The 21,805-nt window shown below is 38.8% G+C and overlaps 1 protein-coding gene across 1 annotated transcript in view; it reads left to right on the top strand.

Moving 5' to 3' along the window:
• The window catches only part of SLC25A24 (solute carrier family 25 member 24), a 58,870-nt gene extending 37,289 nt beyond the window's left edge, over positions 1-21,581 (top strand). The window contains exons 7-10 of the mRNA XM_032606414.1: positions 1,256-1,363; positions 2,845-3,012; positions 17,741-17,891; positions 19,152-21,581. Of these exons, the coding sequence (XP_032462305.1) occupies positions 1,256-1,363; positions 2,845-3,012; positions 17,741-17,891; positions 19,152-19,336 (612 nt within the window). The 3' untranslated portion in view covers positions 19,337-21,581. The remainder of the gene's footprint in view (positions 1-1,255; positions 1,364-2,844; positions 3,013-17,740; positions 17,892-19,151) is intronic.
• Positions 21,582-21,805: the final 224 nt, after the last annotated feature.

Below are 21,805 nucleotides of genomic sequence, written 5' to 3'. Positions count from 1 at the left end.
AGTTGTAGAAAGACAATATTGAATATATTAGTAATAACAACAACAATAACATTTACTGAACATTTGCCATTTGCCCAGCACTGTGCTGTGTTACGTGTATTATCTGATCAAATTCTTTCAACAACCCCGTGAAACTGGGGTTATCACAGATGAGGAAACTGCATGTGGACATGTTCATAAACTTGCTCAGGGCCACATAGACCTAGGGTTCAAGCCCAGGTCTGCCTGACTGTGGAGCCCATGATGTTAACATCCTGCCCTATCGGTATTTCGGCTGCATTTGTGCCAGATTTCCCCCTTTGGCCAGATCAGCCATGTCGGTTGCTTTAGTACTGGTGGGCCAGGTGGGCTCTGGGGTCGAGATGTTAGTATGGTTAAATGTATTACCTACAAAAACTGTCTTTCTAAGTTGTTTTGTTAATATTTGTCACTTATTTATTAGTTTTACTTATACTGGTGAAAATAAACTCATCTTAAAAGAAGGAAAACTATGGGGAAAATATCTAAAAATTGTGAACACTTTATTAACCTGTGCATCTGAGGAAGAACGTTGTGATGAATCTGTTTTAGCAAAGGAGCTACCGGGTCCCCTCTGTGGATCATCTGTGTTTTGTGGAATTCTAACTTGAAAATCACTGTCCAGTAAACTGAATGTATTAGCATTCAAACCTTGCTTTTCTGTTAGATATTGTTAATGCAGTGCATTAACAATTAATAATTAATGTGCATTTTGAGAAACATCATATTGTCAATTGACTTCTAGGAGCTGATTTGTATTTTTGTATTGTCTTAGCTTGGCCTGCCATAACAAAATACCATACGCTGGATTGTTTAAACAACAGAAGTTTATTTCTCACAGTTCTAGAGCTGGGGAGTCTGTCGTCACAGTGCTGACCAATTCAGTTTCCAGTGAGGGCTCTCTCCCTGGCTTGCAGATGGCCACCCTCTCACTGTGTGCTCACATGGCCTTTCCTTGGTGCATACATGTTGGGGGGAGAGAGAGAGACAGGGGTGAGGGGTAGGGAAGGAAGGAGGGAGAGAGTGAGCATGTGTGTGAAAGAAAGAGAGAAAGAGAGAGAGGCCCCACCTCATGATCAAACCATAATTACCTCCCAAAGGCCCCAGCTCCAAATACTATCACATTGGAGGTTACAGTTTCAACATATGAATTTGTGGGGGGGATGGGAAAGGGGGGGGAGAACACAATTCATTCTGTAGCAGGTATTAATGTGCATTTAAAACTTTATTTACACAGTACAAGAAGTTGCTTACTGAGGAAGGACAAAAAGTAGGAACCTTTGAGAGATTCGTTTCTGGTTCCATGGCTGGAGCAACTGCACAGACACTTATTTATCCTATGGAGGTAAGTACCATTGTGAAGTCTGATTGCATGAACGGTGTTTGTATTATTATCTATTACTGTGTAACAAGTTATCCCAAGATTAACAGTTTAAAGCAACAAGTATATATAATCTCACGGTTTCTGTGGATCAGGAATCTGGGTGTAGCTTAGCTGGGTTCCTCTGGCTCAGGGTTTCTCACAGCCTATAGCAGGGTGTCAGCCAGGGCTGCAGTCACTGCAAGGTTCAACTGGGAATGGATCTGTTTTCAAGCTTATTCACGTGTTTGTTGCCAGGTTTCCCTGGCTGTTGGTTGAAGATATCAGTTCCTTATTGCAGGGTCCTCTCCATAGGATGCTTGAGTATCCTCACAACATGGTAGCTGGTTTTTCCAAATCAGTCATCAAAGAGAGCACCCAAGATAGAAGCTGCAATCTTTGGTCACATCTGCTCTATTCTGTTGGTCACAAAGACCACGCCTGGTAGAGTGTGGAAGGGGACTACACATGGTGTGAATACCAGGAGGCAGGGATAGTTGGGGGCCATCTTGGAGGCTGGCTCCCATAGTGTTGATAAGAATTATAGCACCCATTCCTCTCCAAAGAGTTTCTGTACCATAAAGTTCGTAATGGAACCTTAGAATTTGATTAGGTGGTGGTAATCCTAACTGGACATCCTTTTATTAGAGCATAGGTTAGCAAACCATGGACCTGTGGACTGTTTTGTACAACCCTTGAGCTAAGGATGGTTTTCATATTTTTACCTTTTAAGGTGGTTTAAAAACAACAACAACGAAAAAGCAATACCAAAGAATATGCAACAGAGACCTGGTATTTCTGTCCTGCAAAGACGAAAATATTTACTTTATAGAAAAAGTTTGCCAACTCCTGCTTTAGAGCAAGAATAATATTGTAGATGTGGATATCTTTATTGATATGACAAAGCGTTTTTCAATAACTGATAAGCTTAAGAAATACTGTTAGTTTTCACCTTTGTGGTATGCATATTCATATAGCTTTCCTTGCAGGCATCTTAACATGGTTGTTCATATTACTCCACACACCCCTCAAAAAATGTCCTAACTCAATACCTAGGCTTCCTCTTATATCCTCCATCTCAGTTAATAGCATCACCTTCCCTCTTCTCTGCCGGCCCCATCCCAAGTTCCAAGCTAGAAACACTGGGATCATCCTTTACACTACCATTTTCCCCACCCTCCATATCTAATACATCACAATTTTGTTAAGATGTCAATAGATTATCTTCTATTTCCTCTGCTACTGCCCTAATTCAGACCATCTTTACAGCAAAAGGGATCTTCTTGGCTCTGGTCTTAGACCCTTAAGAGAGATAATTTGTGAGAGAGAACACATCAACAAACTGGACAGTCATTTGAGTGACAATGTATGCTAGATATTTGTTCTTTGTAAAGTGACGTCTTTTGAATTCTGTGATGATAGCGTTGATGTGAATAATAATATTCATTATATTCTCTCATAACCAGGTTCTGAAAACCAGGCTGGCTGTAGGCAAAACTGGACAATACTCTGGGATGTTTGATTGTGCCAAGAAGATTTTGAAACATGAAGGCATGGGAGCTTTTTACAAAGGTTACGTTCCCAATTTATTAGGCATCATACCTTATGCAGGTATAGATCTTGCTGTGTATGAGGTGAGTTTGTAGCAATCTTTTGAATCTGAAAATGTAGTTAAATAGTTCTCATTGTTAGAATTTGACTTTATATAGAGAGGTACATATGTATCAGGAAACAGTTTGTGACCAAAAGTAGATTCAAGGGTGTGTTCTTTTATCTTTCTTTTCAAGTTCCTTGAATATGAGACCCCATATGCCTGTGGTCACTTTTGTATTAGATTTCCCTGTTAATTATTTTTATTAATGAAGAGAATACTCTCACATTCAGATATAGTTGTTCACTTCTCTAGCACCATATACACAAATTAAATCAAAATAGATTAAAGACCTAAATGTATGACTGGATACTATAAAACTCCTAGAGGAAACCATAGGCAGAATCACAGCAATCACAGCAATATTTTTTTGGACCCGTTTCCGAGAGTAATGGAAATAAAAACAAAAATAAACAAGTGGGACCTAATTAAACTTAAAATCTTTTGCACAACAAAGGAAACCATAAACAAAACAAAAAGACAACCAATGGACTGGGATAAAATATTTGCAAACGATGCTACCAACAAGGGATTAATTTCTAAAATACACAAATAGCTTAATATCAAAAGAACAACCCAATCAAAAAATGGGTAGAAGTCCTAAATAGACATTTCTCCAAAGAAGACATACAGATGGCCAACAGGCACATGAAAAGATGCTCGATATCGCTAACTACTAGAGAAATGCACATCAAAATTATAATTAGGTATCACCTCACACCAGTCAGAATGGCCATCATTAAAAAGTCTACAAATAATAAATGCTGTGGAGAAAAGGAATAATAATGGTGTGGAGAAAAGGGAACCCTTCTGCACTGTTGGTGAGAATGTAAATTGGCACAGCCACTATGGAGAACAGTAGTGAGGTTCCTTGCCAAATTAAAATAGAACTGCCATATGATCGAGAAATCCCACTCCTGGGCGTATATCCGGAGCAAACTCTAATTTGAAAAGATACATGCACCCCAGTGTTCATAGCAGCACTGTTTGCAATACCTAAGACATGGAAGTTAACCTAAGTGTCCATCAACAGATGAATAGATAAAGAAGATGTATTTATACACAATGGAATATTACTCAGCCATAAAAAAGAATGAAATAATGCTATTTACAGCAACATGGATAGAACTAGAGATTATCATATTATGTGAAAGACAGAAAGACAAATATCGTATGATATCACTTATATGTGGAACCTAAAAAAATGATATAAATGAACTTATTTATAAAACAGAAATAGACTCACAGACATAGAAAACAAACTTATAGTTGCCAGAGGGGATAGTGGGAGTGGGAGGGATAAATTAGGAGTTTGGGGTTAACATATACATACCACTATGTATAAAATAGTTAACAACAAGGACCTGCTGTATAGCACAGGGAACTATATTCAATGTCTTGTAATAACCTATAATGGAAAAGAATCTGAAAACAAGAATGTATAACTGAATCACTTTGCTGTACACCTGAAGCTAATAAAACATTGTAAATTCACTGTACTTCAATTAAAAAAAAGGTTATTACAGATACAGTTGTTCAGCTTAGCAGATGATATTAGGGATTTTTCTGAGGGGAGAAAAATAAGCAAAAATGGCACATTTTCTTTGGTTTGTTAAAATTTAACATGGATAAAACCAAGAGACTGATGTGGGTAGTACAGATTCATTCCTTGTACTTGTCAACCTGAAGAAACCTAGGAGGCAATAATCAAACACAGTGCATTTATTTGGGATCAAAGAATTGCAATTCGGTACACACAGATTTGCGTATCAATCTGAACAGTGTCTGCTAGGGAATAAAAGTCAGGGGTTTTCTGGGGGGTTTTTTGTTTTTTGGGTTTTTTTTGCGGTACGCGGGCCTCTCACCGTTGTGGCCTCTCCCGTTGCGGAGCACAGGCTCCGGACGCGCAGGCTCAGCGGCCATGGCTCACAGGCCCAGCCGCTCTGCGGCATGTGGGATCCTCCTGGATCAGGGTACGAACCCGTGTCCCCTGCATCGGCAGGCGGACTCTCACCCACTGCGCCACCAGGGAAGCCCGAGTCAGGGGTTTTAAATGGTAAAGAAGGGAGGTTTGCATTACAAAGAATTTTAGTTGGAGCTGAAGGCAGAACCTAGTTGACTAAACATGATTGATTGCTAAGGCTATCATTAGAGGGAGGTAAGAGTTCATTACTGTGACAAGATGCAGGTGTTCTTGCAGAGTTCTTGGACTATCTGTGGTGTGGCCCAGTTCATACGTTTATGGTTCCACCTGGTGAGACAGGCATAACGTCCACCTCTTGAGTGGCCTTCCAGCTTCATTTTAAAACCCCCTGACATAAGTGACTCCATCTTACGTCACATATCCCCCTTTTGATCAAGATCATTCTCTAAAAGCATTGCCAGTCAACTTACAGATTTGCTTTGTCTCACATTGCTGGGATGGACCCGTCCCAGAAAGTCATGTCCCATGTTGGGGGGGAATTTTTAATTTCCAGTGGTTATTTCAAGGAGTCAGTGTCATAGGGTTAGACCATTGGGCAGCAGGGAGGCACAGGAAATGACTCCTAGGAGATTTGGTGGCTTGTAAGGCAGTTGTCCTTGTGGCCTGATTAGCCAAGTTATTTCTTTTGTTTTCATCTGAATTTAATTTTGGATGCCCAGGTACCCTAATGATGGCTAGGATAGATGGAAGTTGGATCGATTCCAACAATTTATTGACCCAATTTTCATTCTTAATCTGGCTTCCCCCTGAGGTTAAGAATCCTCTTGGTTTCTAAAGCATGCCAAAGTCCTCAGCTACCCTAAAGGCAAAGCGACAATCTGTATACGTATTCATAGTTCTACCTTCTGCTAGGGTGCAATCTCTAGTTAAACCATGGAGTTCTGCCTGCTGGGCTGAAGTAGCGGTCAGCAGTGGAGCTGCCTCAGTTACTTCAAAGGAGCAGATGATTGCATACCCAGTACAATATTTTCCTTTGCCGTTTTTCAAACAAGAACCATCGGTAAGCCATGAAATCTCAATGTTAGCAACAGTGGTTTCTTATAAGTCAGCTCTGAGGGTTAATAACTGATCAGTCAGGGTCAGACAGTCATGAGGAGTTTTGTCACTAAGTAAAGGGAGAAGGGTTGCAGGGTTGAAGTTGTTGTAGCGGGAAAGGGTTGTGTGAGAAGTCAGTAATGGTATTTCATGCGGGGTAAGACAGCTTGCAGGAAGGTGTTGAGTGTGATGAGAATTGTGCAAGCCTTCTACCGCATGGGGGAACATAGATGGTGAGTGGAGAGCCCATGATTATTTCCTCAGTTGACGCTGTCAGGGCTGTTGCTGCTGAAATAGCTCTCATGCTGGAGGAAGGCCTCTGGCTACAGGTCTGATTGTTGAGTGTAATATCCAAGGTGTTGGTGTTGACCTCTGTGCCTTTGAGTAAGCACTCCTAAGCCATTTCTCTTCTTTCGAACATGAAGTGGAAAAGGGGAAGCTAATCATTAGTATGTCCTAAAGCAGGGGACTGCAGAGTCCACTTTTCAGGTTCTGGAGCCCTAAAGACGTTTTCTTCCCACTCTGAAGGATCTTGTCTTTAAGCTTTGAGAGGCTGGGCAACTAAAAAATTAAGTATCCAGTTTCTGTAGTATCCAGTCAGCCCAAAATATCTTTAAAGTTGTCTTTTGGTCTGTGGCTATGGGAAATTTAAGACACTTTGAATCCTATTAGGGTCTTAAAGGAGTCCTTAATCCGAGATCAAGGGTCCTAGGTATTTGACCTGTGTTTGAATAAGTTGTAATTTCTCTTTAGAGACCTTTATGACCTTTAGTTGCTAACAGCTTGGGGAGATGGATGCTGTCTTGCTCACTTGCCCCGTTGGAAGACGAGCAAAGAAGGTCATCAACCTATTGAAAAGGATGGACACTTACAGAAAAATGACACCTGCTAAATCTGCTTTTAGGATCTGTAAAAAGTAGGAAGGGCTTTTAGTCTAGACTTGTGGCATGACAGTCCAGATGTATTGTCCTTCCCACATGAAAGCAAATAAAATTTTACTTTCACAATCCACAGAGATGCTGAAAAAGGTGCTACAGGGGTCAGTTATAGTGAAAAATTTATTCTCTGTAGGTATTGCCATTAAAAGGGTATGAGGGTTAAGGGCAACTGGAAGATGATTGATGACAATGTTAATTTTTTAATTTTAAAACTTTTTTACATGTTTATTGTAGTATAATTGTTTTACAATGGTGTGTTAGTTTCTACTTGATAACAAAGTGAATAAGTTATACATATACATATGTTCCCATATCTCTTCCCTCTTGCGTCTCCCTCCCTCCCACCCTCCCTATCCCACCCCTCCAGGCGGTCACAAAGCACCAAGCTGATATCCCTGTGCTATGCGGCTGATTCCCACTAGCTATCTACCTTACGTTTGGTAGTGTATATATGTCCATGCCTCTCTCTCACTTTGTCACAGCTTAAAATTCCCCCTTCCCATATCCTCAAGTCCATTCTCTAGTAGGTCTGTGTCTTTATTCCTGTCTTACCCCTAGGTTCTTCATGACATTTTTTTTCTTAAATTCCATATATATGTGTTAGCATACGGTATTGGTCTTTCTCTTTCTGACTTACTTCACTCTGTATGACAGACTCTAGGTCCATCCACCTCATTACAAATAGCTCAATTTCGTTTTTTTTTATGGCTGAGTAATATTCCATTGTATATATGTGCCACATCTTCTTTATCCATTCATCCGATGATGGACACTTAGGTTGTTTCCATCTCCGGGCTATTGTAAATAGAGCTGCAATGAACATTTTGGTACATGACTCTTTTTGAATTATAGTTTTCTCAGGGTATATGCCCAGCAGTGGGATTGCTGGGTCATATGGTAGTTCTATTTGTAGTTTTTTAAGGAACCTCCATACTGTTCTCCACAGTGGCTGTATCACTTTACATTCCCACCAACAGTGCAAGAGTGTTCCCTTTTCTCCACACCCTCTCCAGCATTTATTGTTTCTAGATTTTTTGATGATGCCCATTCTGACTGGTGTGAGATGATATCTCATTGTAGTTTTGATTTGCATTTCTCTAATGATTAATGATGTTGAGTATTCTTTCATGTGTTTGTTGGCAGTCTGTATATCTTCTTTGGAGAAATGTCTGTTTAGGTCTTCTGCCCATTTTTGGATTGAGTTGTTTGTTTTTATGTTATTGAGCTGCATGAGCTGCTTATAAATTTTGGAGATTAATCCTTTGTCAGTCGCTTCATTTGCAAATATTTTCTCCCACTCTGAGGGCTGTCTTGTGGTCTTGATTATGGTTTCCTTTGCTGTGCAAAAGCTTTGAAGTTTCATTAGGTCCCATTTGTTTATCTTTGTTTTTATTTCCATTTCCCTAGGAGGTGGGTCAAAAAGGATCTTGCTGTGATTTATGTCATAGAGTGTTCTGCCTATGTTTTCCTCTAAGAGTTTGATAGTTTCTGGCCTTACATGTAGGTCTTTAATCCATTTTGACCTTATTTTTGTGTATGGTGTTAGGGAATGACCTAATCTCATACTTTTACATGCACCTGTCCAGTTTTCCCAGCACCACTTATTGAAGAGGCTGTCCTTTCTCCACTGTACATTCCTGCCTCCTTTATCAAAGATAAGGTGACCATATGTGCGTGGGTTTATCTCTGGGCTTTCTATCCTGTTCCATTGATCTATCTTTCTGTTTTTGTGCCAGTACCATACTGTGTTGATTACTCTAGCTTTGTAGTATAGTCTGAAGTCCGGGAGCCTGATTCCTCCAGCTCCGTTTTTCGTTCTCAAGACTGCTTTGGCTATTCGGGGTCTTTTGTGTTTCCACACAAATTGTGAGATTTTTTGTTCTAGTTCTGTGAAAAATGCCTTTGATAGTTTGATAGGGATTGCATTGAATCTGTAGATTGCTTTGGGTAGTAGAGTAATTTTCACAATGTTGATTCTTCCAATCCAAGAACATGGTATATCTCTCCATCTATCTGTATCATCTTTAATTTCTTTCATCAGTGTCTTATAATTCTCTGCATACAGTTCTTTTGTCTCCTTAGGTAGGTTTATTCCTAGATACTTTATTCTTTTTTTGCAATGGTAAATGGGAGTGTTTTCTTGATTTCACTTTCAGATTTTTCATCATTAGTGTATAGGAATGCCAGAGATTTCTGTACATTAATTTTGTATCCTGCTATTTTACCAAATTCATTGATTAGCTCTAGTAGTTTTCTGGTAGCACCTTTAGGATTCTCTATGTATAGTATCATGTCATCTGCAAACGGTGACAGCTTTACTTCTTCTTTTCCGATTTGGATTCCTTTTATTTCCTTTTCTTCTCTGGTTGCTGTGGCTAAAACTTCCAAAACTCAGTTGAATAATAGTGGTGAGAGTGGGCAACCTTGTCTTGTTCCTGATCTTAGTGGAAATGGTTTCATTTCTTCACCATTGAGGACGATGTTGGCTGTGGGTTTGTCATATATGGCCTTTATTATGTTGAGGAAAGCTCCCTGTATGCCTACTTTCTGCAGGGTTTTTATCATAAATGGGTGTTGAATTTTGTCAAAAGCTTTCTCTGCATCTATTGAGATGATCATATGGTTTTCCTCCTTCAGTTTGTTAATATGGTATATCATGTTAATTGATTTGCGTATACTGAAGAATCCTTGCGTTCCTGGGATAAACCCCACTTGATCATGGTGTATGATCCTTTTAATGTGCTGTTGGATTCTGTTTGCTAGTATTTTGTTGAGGATTTTTGCATCTATGTTCCTCAGTGATACTGGCCTGTAGTTTTCTTTCTTTGTGACATCCATGTCTGGTTTTGGAATCAGGGTGATGGTGGCCTCGTAGAACGAGTTTGGGAGTGTTCCTCCCTCTGCTATATTTTGGAAGAGTTTGAGAAGGATAGGTGTTAGCTCTTCTCTAAATGTTTGATAGAATTCGCCTGTGAAGCCATCTGGTCCTGGGCTTTTGTTTGTTGGAAGATTTTTAATCACAGTTTCAATTTCAGTGCTTGTGATTTGTCTGTTCATATTTTCTATTTCTTCCTGAATCAGTCTTGGTAGGTTGTGCATTTCTAAGAATTTTTCCATTTCTTCCAGGTTGTCCATTTTATTGGCATAGAGTTGCTTGTAGTAATCTCTCATGATCTTTTGTATTTCTGCAGTGTCAGTTGTTACTTCTCCCTTTATCATTTCTAATTCTATTGATTTGAGTCTTTTCCCTTTTTTTCTTGATGAGTCTGGCTAATGGTTTATCAATTTTGTTTATCTTCTCAAAGAACCAGCTTTTAGTTTTATTGATCTTTGCTATCGTTTCCTTCATTTCTTTTTCATTTATTTCTGACCTGATTTTTATGATTTATTTCCTTCTGCTAACTTTGGGGGTTTTTTGTTCTTCTTTCTCTAATTGCTTTAGGTGCAAGGTTAGGTTGTTTATTTGAGATTTTTCTTGTTTCTTGAGGTAGGATTGTATTGCTATAAACTTCCCTCTTAGAACTGCTTTTGCTGCATCCCATAGGTTTTGGGTCATCATGTCTGCATTGTCATTTGTTTCTAGGTATTTTTTGATTTCCTCTTTGATTTCTTCAGTGATCACTTCATTATTAAGTAGTGTATTGTTTAGCTGCCATGTGTTTGTATTTTTTACAGACCTTTTCCTGTAATTGATATCTAGTCTCATAGCACTGTGGTCAGAAAAGATACTTGATACAATTTCAATTTTCTTAAATTTACCAAGGCTTGACTTGTGACCCAAGATATGATCTATCCTGGAGAATGTTCCATGAGCACTTGAGAAAAATGTGTATTCTGTTGTTTTTGGATGGAATGTCCTATAAATATCAATTAAGTCCATCTTATTTAATGTGTCATTTAAAGCTTGTGTTTCCTTATCTATTTTCATTTTTGTTGATCTGTCCATTGGTGAAAGTGAGGTGTTAAAGTCCCGTACTCTGATTGTGTTACTGTCGATTTCCCCTTTTATGGTTGTTAGTATTTGCCTTATGTATTGAGGTGCTCCTATGTTGGGTGCATAAATATTTACAATTGTTATATCTTCTTCTTGGATCGATCCCTTAATCATTATATAGTGTCCTTCTTTGTCTCTTCTAATAGTCTTTATTTTAAAGTCTATTTTGCCTGATATGAGAATTGCTACTCCTGCTTTCTTTTGGTTTCTATTTGCATGGAATATCTTTTTTCATCCCCTTACTTTCAGTCTGTGTGTGTCTCTAGGTCTGAAGTGGGTCTCTTGTAGACAGCATATATATGGGTCTTGTTTTTGTATCCATTCAGGCAATCTGTGTCTTTTGGTGGGAGCATTTAGTCCATTTACATTTAAGGTAATTTTTGATATGTATGTTGCTATTCCCATTTTCTTAATTGTTTTGGGTTCGTTATTGTAGGTCTTTTCCTTCTCTTGTGTTCCTTGCCTAGAGAAGATCCTTTAGCAGTTGTTGTAAAGCTGTTTTGGTGGTGCTGAACTCTATCAGCTTTTGCTTGTCTGAAAAGGTTTTAATTTGTCCATCAAATCTGAATGAGATCCTTGCTGGGTAGAGTGATCTTGGTTGCAGGTTTTTCTCCTTCATCACTTTAAATATGTCCTGCCAGTCCCTTCTGGCTTGCAGAGTTTCTGCTGAAAGATCAGCTGTTAACCTTATGGGGATTCCCTTGTGTGTTATTTGTTGTTTTTCCCTTGCTGCTTTTAATATGTTTTCTTGTATTTAATTTTTGACATTTTGATTAATATGTGTCTTGGTGCGTTTCTCCTTGGATTTATCTTGTATGGGACTCTCTGTGCTTCCTGGACTTGATTAACTATTTCCTTTCCCATATTAGGGAATTTTTCAACTATAATCTCTTCAAATATTTTCTCAGTCCCTTTCTTTTTCTCTTCTTCTTCTGGAACCCCTATAATTCGAATGTTGGTGTGTTTAATGTTGTCCCAGAGGTCTCTGAGACTGTCCTCAGTTCTTTTCACTCTTTTTTCTTTATTCTGCTCTGCAGTAGTTATTTCCACTATTTTATCTTCCAGGTCACTTATCCGTTCTTCTGCCTCAGTTATTCTGCTATTGATCTCATCTAGAGTATTTTTAATTTCATTTATTTTGTTGTTCATCGTTGTTTTTTTCATCTTTAGTTCTTCTAGGTCCTTGTTAAATGTTTCTTGCATTTTGTCTATTCTATTTCCAAGCTTTTGGATCATTTTTACTAGCATTATTCTGAATTCTTTTTCAGGTAGACTGCCTATTTCCTCTTAATATGTTAGGTCTGGTGCATTTTTATCTTGTTGCTTCATCTGCTGTGTTATTTTCTGTCTTCTCATTTTGCTTATCTTACTGTGTTTGGGGTCTCCTTTTTGCAGGCTGCAGGTTTGTAGTTCCCGCTGTTTTTGGTGTCTTTCCCCAGTTGCTAAGATTGGTTCAGTGGGTTGTGTAGGCTTCCTGGTGGAGGGGCCTAGTGCCTGTGTTGTGGTGGATGAGGCTGGATCTTGTCTTTCTGGTGGGCAGGTCCACGTCTGGTGGTGTGTTTTATGGTGTCTGTGGACTTCTTATGATTTTAGGCAGCCTCTTTGATAATGGGTGGGGTTGTGTTCCTGTCTTGCTAGTTTGGCATAGGATGTCCAGCACTGTAGCTTGCTATTCGTTGTGTGAAGCTGGGTGCTGGTGTTGAGATGGAGATCTCTGGGAGATTTTTGCCGTTTGATATGTGGAGCTGGGAGGTCTCTTGTGGACCAGTGTCCTGAAGTTGGCTCTCCACCTCAGAGGCACAGCACTGACTCCTGGCTGCAGCACCAAGAGCCTTTCATCCACACGGCTCAGAATAAAAGGGAGAAAAAGTAGAAAGAAAGAATTAGTATAAGTAGAAAGAAAGAAGGAAAATAAAGAAAGAAAGATAGAAAAGAAATAAATAAAGGAGGGAGGGAGGAAGGAAGGAAAGAGGGAAGGAAGGAAAAAAAGAAAGAAGATGAAGTAAAATAAAATAAGATAAAATATAGTAAAGTTATTAAAGTAAAAAAATAATTATTAAGACAAAAAAAAAAGGGACGGGTAGAACCGTAGGACAAATGGTGGAAGCAAAGCTATACATACAAAATCTCACACAGAAGCATACACATACACACTCACAAAAAAGGAAAAGGGGAGAAAATCATAAATCTTGCTCTAAAAGTCCACCTCCTCAATTTGGGATGATTCATTGTCTAAAGGAGGGAAGTAAGGAAAGAAAGAAAGAAAGAAAATAAAGTAAAATAAAATTATTAAAATAAAAAGTAATTATTAAGAAAAAAATTAAAAACAAAAACAAAAACATGGACAGATAGAACCGTAGGACAAATGGTGGAAGCAAAGCTATACAGACAAAATCTCACACAGAAGCATAAACATACACACTCACAAAAAGAGGAAAAGGGGAAAAAATCATAAATCTTGCTTTCAAAGTCCACCTCCTTAATTTGGGATGATTCATTGTCTATTCATATATTCCACAGATGCAGGGTACATCAAGTTGATTGTGGAGCTTTAATCCGCTGCTTTGAGAGATTTCCCTTTCTCTTCTTTGTTCGCACAGCTCCCGGGACTCAGTTTTGGATTTGGCCCCGCCTCTGTGTGTAGGTCGCTGGAGGGCGTCTGTCTGTTCTTGTCTCAGACAGGACGGGGTTAAAGGAGCCGCTGATTGGGGGCTCTGGCTCCCTCAGGCCGGGGGGCGGGGGGGAGGGAGGGGCACTGTGTGCGGGGCGGGCCTGCGGTGGCAGAGGCAAGCGTGACGTTGCACCAGCCAGAGGCGTGTCGTGCGTTCTCCCAGGGAAGTTGTCCCTGGATCCCGGGAACCTGGCAGTGGCGGGCTGCACAGGCTCCGCAGAAGAGGGGTGTGGATAGTGACCTGTGCTCGCACACAGGCCCCTTGGTGGTGGCAGCAGCAGCCTTAGTGTCTGCCGCCCGTCTCTGGGGTCTGCGCTGTTAGCCGAGGTTCGCGCCTGTCTCTGGAACTCCTTTAAGCAGCGCTCTTAATGCCCTTTCCTCGCGCACCAGGAAGCAGAGAGAAGAAAAAGTCTCTTGCCTGTTCGGCAGGTCCAGGCTTTTCCCCGGACTTCCTCCCGGCCGGCCGTGGTGCACTAACCCCCTGCAGGCTGTGTTCACGCCGTGAACCCCAGTCCTCTCCCAGCGCTCTGACCGAAGCCTGAGTCTCAACTCCCAGCCCCACCCGCCCCGGCGGGTGAGCAGACAAGCCTCTCCGGCTGGTGAGTGCCGGTCGGCTCTGATCCTCGGTGCGGGAATCTCTCCGCTTTGCCCTCCGCACCGCTGTTGCTGTGACCTCCTCCGCGGCCTCGAAGGTTTCCCCTTCCGCCACCCGCAGTCTCCGCCCGTGAAGGGGCTTCCTAGTGTGTGGAAACCTTTCCTCCACAGCTCCCTCTCACTGGTGCAGGTCCCATCCCTATCCTTTTGTCTCTGATTATTCTTTTTTCTTTTGCCCTACCCAGGTACGTGGGGGGTTTCTTACCTTTTGGGAGGTCTGAGGTCTTCTGCCAGCGTTCAGTAGGTGTTCTGTAGGAGTTGTTCCACGTGTAGATGTATTTCTGGTGTATCTGTGGGGAGGAAGGTGATCTCCGCGTCTTACTCTTCCACCATCTTCCCGGAAGCCATGCAACAATGTTATTAATAGCCCTCAAATCTTGGACAAATCTCCATCCTCTTTTGTGGAGTTTCTTAATGAGGGGAATGGGTGTATTACAGAGACTAGTGTAGGGGACTATGAGGTATTGTGTTTTGTATTCCTCTATGATTGGTTTAATTCCTGCTAAGGTCTCAAGATTTAAAGAATATTGTTTAATGTTAGGAAGCGGCTGACCGTGGTCAATTTGAATTTTAATTGAGGGAGCCAAATGAACCTGCCCAACGTGGGTTGTGGATTTTGCCGAGTCTCTCAGGGACGTTCTTGAGTTTTAAGTTTATATTACCTTCCAAGCTTGTCTTAAGGGCAAAAACTGCTGATAGGGTTGAGGAGTTTGGAATGCCATCAGTTGTTGAGGGGTTGAATTAATTTCAAGGATATTTTCACCTCTTGGGACAAAGGGATACAAGTATTGATCTCTCTTCAAGTCTCTGCTTTCAGTTCCTTTGGGTGTATACCTATCAGTATACAGAATTGCTGGGTCATATGGTAATTCTGTGTTGAGCTTTTTGAGGAACAAACTGTTTTCTATAGAAGCTGCACCATTTTTCATTCCTGCTAACAGTGCGTTTTCATTCATCCTTGTTAATATTTTTTAGTTTCTGGGTTTTGTTTTTTGATAGTGCCCATCCTAACAGGTGTGAGACAATATCTCATTGTGCTTTTGACTTGCATTTCTCTGATAAGTGATGTTGAGCATCTTTTCATATGCTTGTTGTCCATTTATTTATCTTCTTTGGAGAAATGTCTATTCAAGTCCTTTGCCCATTTTTTAATTAGGTTATTTTTTATTGTTGTTTAATTGTAGGAGTTATTTATATATTTTGGATATTAAATCCTTATCAGATATATGGTTTACAAATATATTCTCCCATTCCGTAGGTTACCTTTCCACTCTGTTGGTTGTTTTCTTTGCTTCACAGAAGTTTTTAAGGTGAAGAAATCCATTTGTCTAGTTTTGCTTTTTTGCCTGTGCTTTTGGGATCATATCCAAGAAATTGTTGCCAAAGCCAAGGTCCTAAAGCTTTTATCCTGTGTTTTCTCCTAGGAATTTTATAGTATTAGGTCTTATGTTTCAGCCCTGGATTTATTTTGAGTTAGTTTTTTGTATATGTTGTAAGATAAGGATCCAACTTCATTCTTTTGCCTGAGGGTATCCAGTTTTCCCAGCACCATTTTTGTTTATTAATTTTTGGCCCCACTGCACAGCATGTGGGATCTTAGTTGCCTGACCAGGGATCGAACCCATGCCCCCTGCAGTGGAAGCACGGAGTCTTAACCACTGGACTGCCAGGGAAGTCCCCCCAGCACCATTTGTTGAAGAGACTATCCTTTGCCCAATGTGGGGTCTTGTCACCTCTGTTGAAGATCATGTGCCCATGTATTCAGGAATTTATTTTTGAGCTCTCTATTTTGTTCCATTATTCTGTGTATCTGTCTTTATGCCAGCACCACATTATCTTGATTGCTGTTGCTTTGTAATATACATTGAAATCAGGAAGTGTGAGGTCTCCAACTTTGTTCTTTTTCAAGGTTATTTTGGTTAGGTGGGGTCCCTTAAGATTCTATTTGAATTTTTTTTCTATTTCTTCAAACAATGTCATTGAAATTTGAATAGGGATTACATTGAATTTGCAGTTTGCTTTGGGTAGTGTATTAGTATGTTTGGGCTACCATAACAAAATACCAGAGACTGGGAGGGTTAAACAAAAGAAATTTACTTTTTCACAGTTCTGGAGGCTAGAAGTCCAAGATCAGGGTTCTGGCTGATTTGGTTTGAGGTGAGGCTCTCTTACTGGCTTGCAGACAGCTGCCTTCTTGCTATGTTCCCAGAGGGAGAGGGAGAGAGAGTTGAGTGAATGAATTCTCTGGTATTTCTTCTTATAAAGACACTAATCCTATTGGATCAGGACCCCACTGTTATGACCTTGATGTTACCAGAGAACCTTCATAAGGTGATAGAATTTTGAGAATATCCATAAATTGAGGGGTACAAAGCCAATAAAGAGGGGGAGACAAAAATAAATAAAATAAATAAATTAAAAAATATAGTGAGATCTGAGAAGCAAGGAATGATAATGGACCCTAGGATGTAGAAGAAAATGATTATGGGACACACAGAGAGGACTTACAAGATCATGTATATTTTATAGGATTTTAAATTAATTGTTTTAAAAGTGCATTTTCCTACCTCCCCCCCCCCATTCTGGTGTTAATAGTGTAAATAGTTGCTTAGTTTCTAGTGAATCACTTCTCTTTTCTCATGTTTGTAGTTCAGACATGGTTGTCTTTAGGCTTATTGACTTTTTATTGTCATATTACAGTACTAAGTGGACCTTAAATAAGACACTTAAATATAATCTTTGTTTTCAAATTTATAGAGATATTCCTATTATATAATTGTAAGGTCCAAGTATGCAGTTACATGTTATCTTAAAATATTTAAACTAGTATATAATTTCCCCCACATATTAGCATATATTTTAATACTTCAGATATTTTTTATTTAAAAAGTAGATTATACATTTCTCTCAATTAATTGCCTTCTAATGGAAATACAAAGACCTAGGATAATAGGGAAGAAGCATAGCCTGAGGATCCATATACTTGATTCAGCACCCTTGTTTAGAAAACCCCACTGAGACTAATTTTCCTCATTTCTAAAATCAGAAGAATAGCTCCACCTCAGAGCTTTTGTAGAAGGACTGAATGAAATAACATATGTGTAAAGTACAAAATTAGATGCAGTTTGTAGTATTATATTATTTTCATTGATAAGCACCGTAGGAAATGTTTAGATCCTAGTCTGGTGTGCTGTTGATCTTCACATTTAGTTAGAAGAAGATGAGCACCCAGTCACACCTCTCATGTTTTGAATCCCCTGTGGCTTCCCCGCCTCTACAGAGCTGCTGCTTCCTACAGTGGCTGTGCCGCCCAATCTTGCAGACATGTGTCCTGTCTCATAAGGATGAGAGTAGCTGTGAGAACAATCATATTGAGTGAAAGCAGTTGTAAAGTTAGTTGTTCATTATTTTTCTTCTTTTCTGTTTCTCTGACAGCTCTTGAAGTCCCATTGGCTAGATAATTTTGCCAAAGACTCTGTAAACCCTGGAGTCGTGGTGCTGCTGGGATGTGGTGCCTTATCCAGCACCTGTGGTCAGCTGGCCAGCTACCCCTTGGCTTTGGTGAGAACACGCATGCAGGCTCAAGGTGAGTTTTGGATAAAAGGATGACACTGATAAAGTAGTGCATCAGTAACGTGCTTTCGGAACTTCAGGTTCCACTGAGACAGCAGAGTGTGGTTTTAAGAGAGTATTTCTCAACCTTTTTTGCATTATGGCCTCCTTAAGGAAGCTTTTTAGAAATTCTTTTGCAAATCAGTTCCTCTTCATGAAATTTTAATACCACGGATACTCTGTGCATATATTGTATGTATATCTGTGGTTTATGCACAGAGTAAGATTTTCATGCTCCCGTTGAGAGTGCATGTTTTAAGAGTACAGTTCACCCTTCATATTCGTGGGCTCTGCATCCATGGACTCAACCAACTGTCGATCGAAAATATTCAGGAAAAAGACTCCCAAACTCCACAAAGTTCCAAAAAGTAAAACTTGCATTTGCCATGCAGTCCACTCTTTACATTTGTATTTACAGATCATCTATATTGGAAGTACTGGTTAATTAATGATTGACTGCTTGGTTGGGGGAGGGAGGTTGGTACTCGGAAGAGAGATTGGGGATAGAGGCGTCTCGATGCTCAGGGAGTACTGTTTAAAGAAATGGTAGTGGGTGAGATTGGCCAGGGATAAAGCAGAAAGTGAAAGAAAGGCACAGAATGAATACTACTTTTGCATAGCAATAAAAGCCAGCAAATCATAAGGAAAGAGAATACTGAATCAGACGGCAGGAGAGCCAGGAGGGCGCTGTGTAATCAAAGTCGAGGAGACAGTGTCACAGTGGGGAGGAATCACAGTTCAGAAGTTGTAGGTCCCATAATAACAAACAACTCCAGCCACCATTTACTGAGAATTTGACAGATGCCAACTGCTTTACATATGTTGCTACTGATTCTTTCAGTGCTGTGCAGTTTTCATTCCATTTACAGAAGAGAAAGACCATCAGCTTTCAGCTCTCCCACTTGACTAGCTAAGTGTGTTGAGACAAGTTTCTCTATCTTTCTAAACCTCCGATTTCTTACTTATTAAATGGGTATAATAACACTTACCTTAGAGGATTGGTACATAAAGTAATTAACTCAATATCTAACACAGAGTAATCACTCATATTTGTTATAATCAGGGCATTCACTGTTAGGTGCCATACAGGGAGAATTACTTCTTGGGCCCCTTGGAATAAATTTTATCCTTTTATTCTGTTCGTTCTAGAAAATCATTCTGAATCATAATTGCATAGTCATAATAAAACATGCATGAATATTAAATTAGCCTGGTTTCTTTTTTAATTTTCTAGCCATGGTAGAAGGAGCCGCACAGCTGAACATGGTTGGGCTCTTTCGACGAATAATTTCTAAAGAAGGAATACCAGGACTTTACAGAGGCATCACCCCAAACTTTATGAAGGTGCTTCCTGCTGTAGGCATCAGTTATGTGGTTTATGAAAATATGAGACAAACTTTAGGAGTAACTCAGAAGTGATATGCTGAATTTTTTGCTTTAGCATAATTATTGAAACTTTCAACCATCTCCAGAGTGACCTTTTCTCCTAGAGCTGCAACAAGTCCATGGCAAAAAGAAGCTGTATTTTTTTTTTCACAAAAGGGAAGAGCAAATCATTGGTAACTTCAAACATTTGGACTCAATTTTACACATTCAGAAATGCTAAAAATGATTGTTTTGATAAGCTCATACAGTTTTGAAAAGGCAATAAAATTATATCTTTTCTTATTAGTCCTTTCTACAAATCTCTGCCTGGAATCCTAAATCTGAAAAGATGTACTTGCTGAACTAAATTTGCTTTGTGTGAATTATAAATCTTTGATCTTTATTTTGGTTGGTTCAAGTTTATGCCAGTTCCTTTATACTTAAATCTCTTTTTCTTAAAAACAAAATGATTGGAAAACCTAGAAACTTATTTATGTATTTTGAATGTCTTTTTAAACTTCTTAAAATTTCCTTGTAGGACCATTCATGGAGAATCATTGCATGAAAACATAATCTTACAGCAGCCAAATAGGTATAAGGTCTATAATCTTTTTTAAAGCTGAATAAGAATGAACATAAGTGGCAGAACTTCAAGGCATGTGAATACCCTAGTCCACTCATATGATTTTTGTGTAAGGAAGAGTGATAAAATAATATTTATTTCAGTGAGCACTTCTCCATTTGTCTTGTACTGTTATTTGGTTCCCAGGATGACACACTGATCGTCAGTATATTACTGTTAAATTATCAACACAAGGCAACTTATTTGAAAAATTCTGTTTATTGTCATTGCTTTGAAAAGCACCAGGAAACAAAACCCTTTTACTTGTATCAGTTTCTGAAGAGCATCTCTCTTCTCTTTGTCCTTTGTTTCCTACTTGAATCAGACTTCCATTTTAATCAGGAAGGCTTCTGGGGACCATTCTTGGTTATCTGAAATTTCTTAATTACATGGAGTAGGTTGATCATGGGTGAATGGTGTTCTCACTTCCCCCTCACTTTTAATTTATTTGACCCTGCAATTCTCAATTTGGGCAGCACAAAGCTAGGAGAATAGTATATATTAATAGTAGTATATATTAATTTTATATATTTGGTACTATAAATGAAAGGCCCAATTTACAAACATGTACATTCATATTTTCTCTTTCCCCCAATGTAGAAACACATTATGATATAGAAAATTTGATTTATAATATTGATAGCATGTTTTTATTTTACTGAAGCCATTTTTTGTAATCAACTATCTTTTCTGATTTGTGTGATTAGGACTTAGAAAAATATTTATTAGTTGAAGTTATTCTTATCATTTTTCAATTTAGTTCTTTTTTTTTTAATATCTTTATTGGAGTATACTGGCTTTACAATGGTGTGTTAGTTTCTGTTTTATAACAAAGTTAATCAGCTATACATATATCCCCATATTCAATTGAGTTCTTAAACTCAAGTTTTATTTCTAGTAATTTGTTATAAATTGCCAACATTTTAATGGAAATGTAGTGACATAATAGACATTTACTTTATTTGAAACTACCTCTCATATTTTCCGAACCAGAGAGAAATGTTGGACTTGTGTTTGTGAAACATATCCTAACATATAGTTTTCATTATATTAATTATACCTGATAAATGTCTCAGTGTTTTTATAATACATATGATAAGAATGGGACTCTATCTTCAGGGTGTTTGTACTTTTGAATAATACATAAATGACAATATTAAGGAACATGATTAGCTCTTTTTTCACTTGTAAAATTATGGAATGAGTAAAATTTCAGCTACTGAAAAATATTCATTGTTCATTATGAATTTAAATTGTTTGCTTTTTAACATTTGTAAGGAATGAATGTGATTTATCTGTGTATCTTGTATCTTTTGAAAAGAGCCTGGAGTTGAAGATAGTTTATTTCTGGCATTACTGCGTATTTACTTTCTGTTTATATTAAAATGTTTTTGAAATGTCTTGTTTCCTCATTTAAAAAAAATAGTGTAACTAAGGCAAAAAAAATGGCTGTGTCTTGCAGTTTATATCTTTGGCAGCAGTTTGAATAATCTGTATAGTATTACTGAATAAGACTCACTGTAGTCTTTCCAAATATTTTGGCCTTTTCTGAACAGCCATAACAGTTATTACCTCTGTCATATATTTTGGTATAAGATGATGTCTTTCGTGATGTCCAAATTCCACATTTACCATTTAGGGTGATACCCCCGGGGCTCATAGTGCCAAAGAGAGTCCAAAGTCACAGGGCTCCTTGGCACATCTTGGTGGAGTACCAGTTTGTCTTGAAGTTGTGGGAAACAAAAGCTAAGTAAGTTTACTGGTAAGTAATTAAAACAATTTTATAATGCAGATTTTACACCTATAAAGATTATAAAATTTGATTTAAAAAAATAAAACATAAAACTGCAAAGAAATTCTGCTTTCCAACTTGAATGCTACCCGGCCTCCAGGAAAAACGT

The sequence above is a fragment of the Phocoena sinus genome, chromosome 1 (genome assembly GCF_008692025.1).
Source record: "Phocoena sinus isolate mPhoSin1 chromosome 1, mPhoSin1.pri, whole genome shotgun sequence".
Lineage (NCBI taxonomy): Eukaryota > Metazoa > Chordata > Mammalia > Artiodactyla > Phocoenidae > Phocoena > Phocoena sinus.
This window is presented reverse-complemented; position numbering and strand designations above follow the sequence as displayed.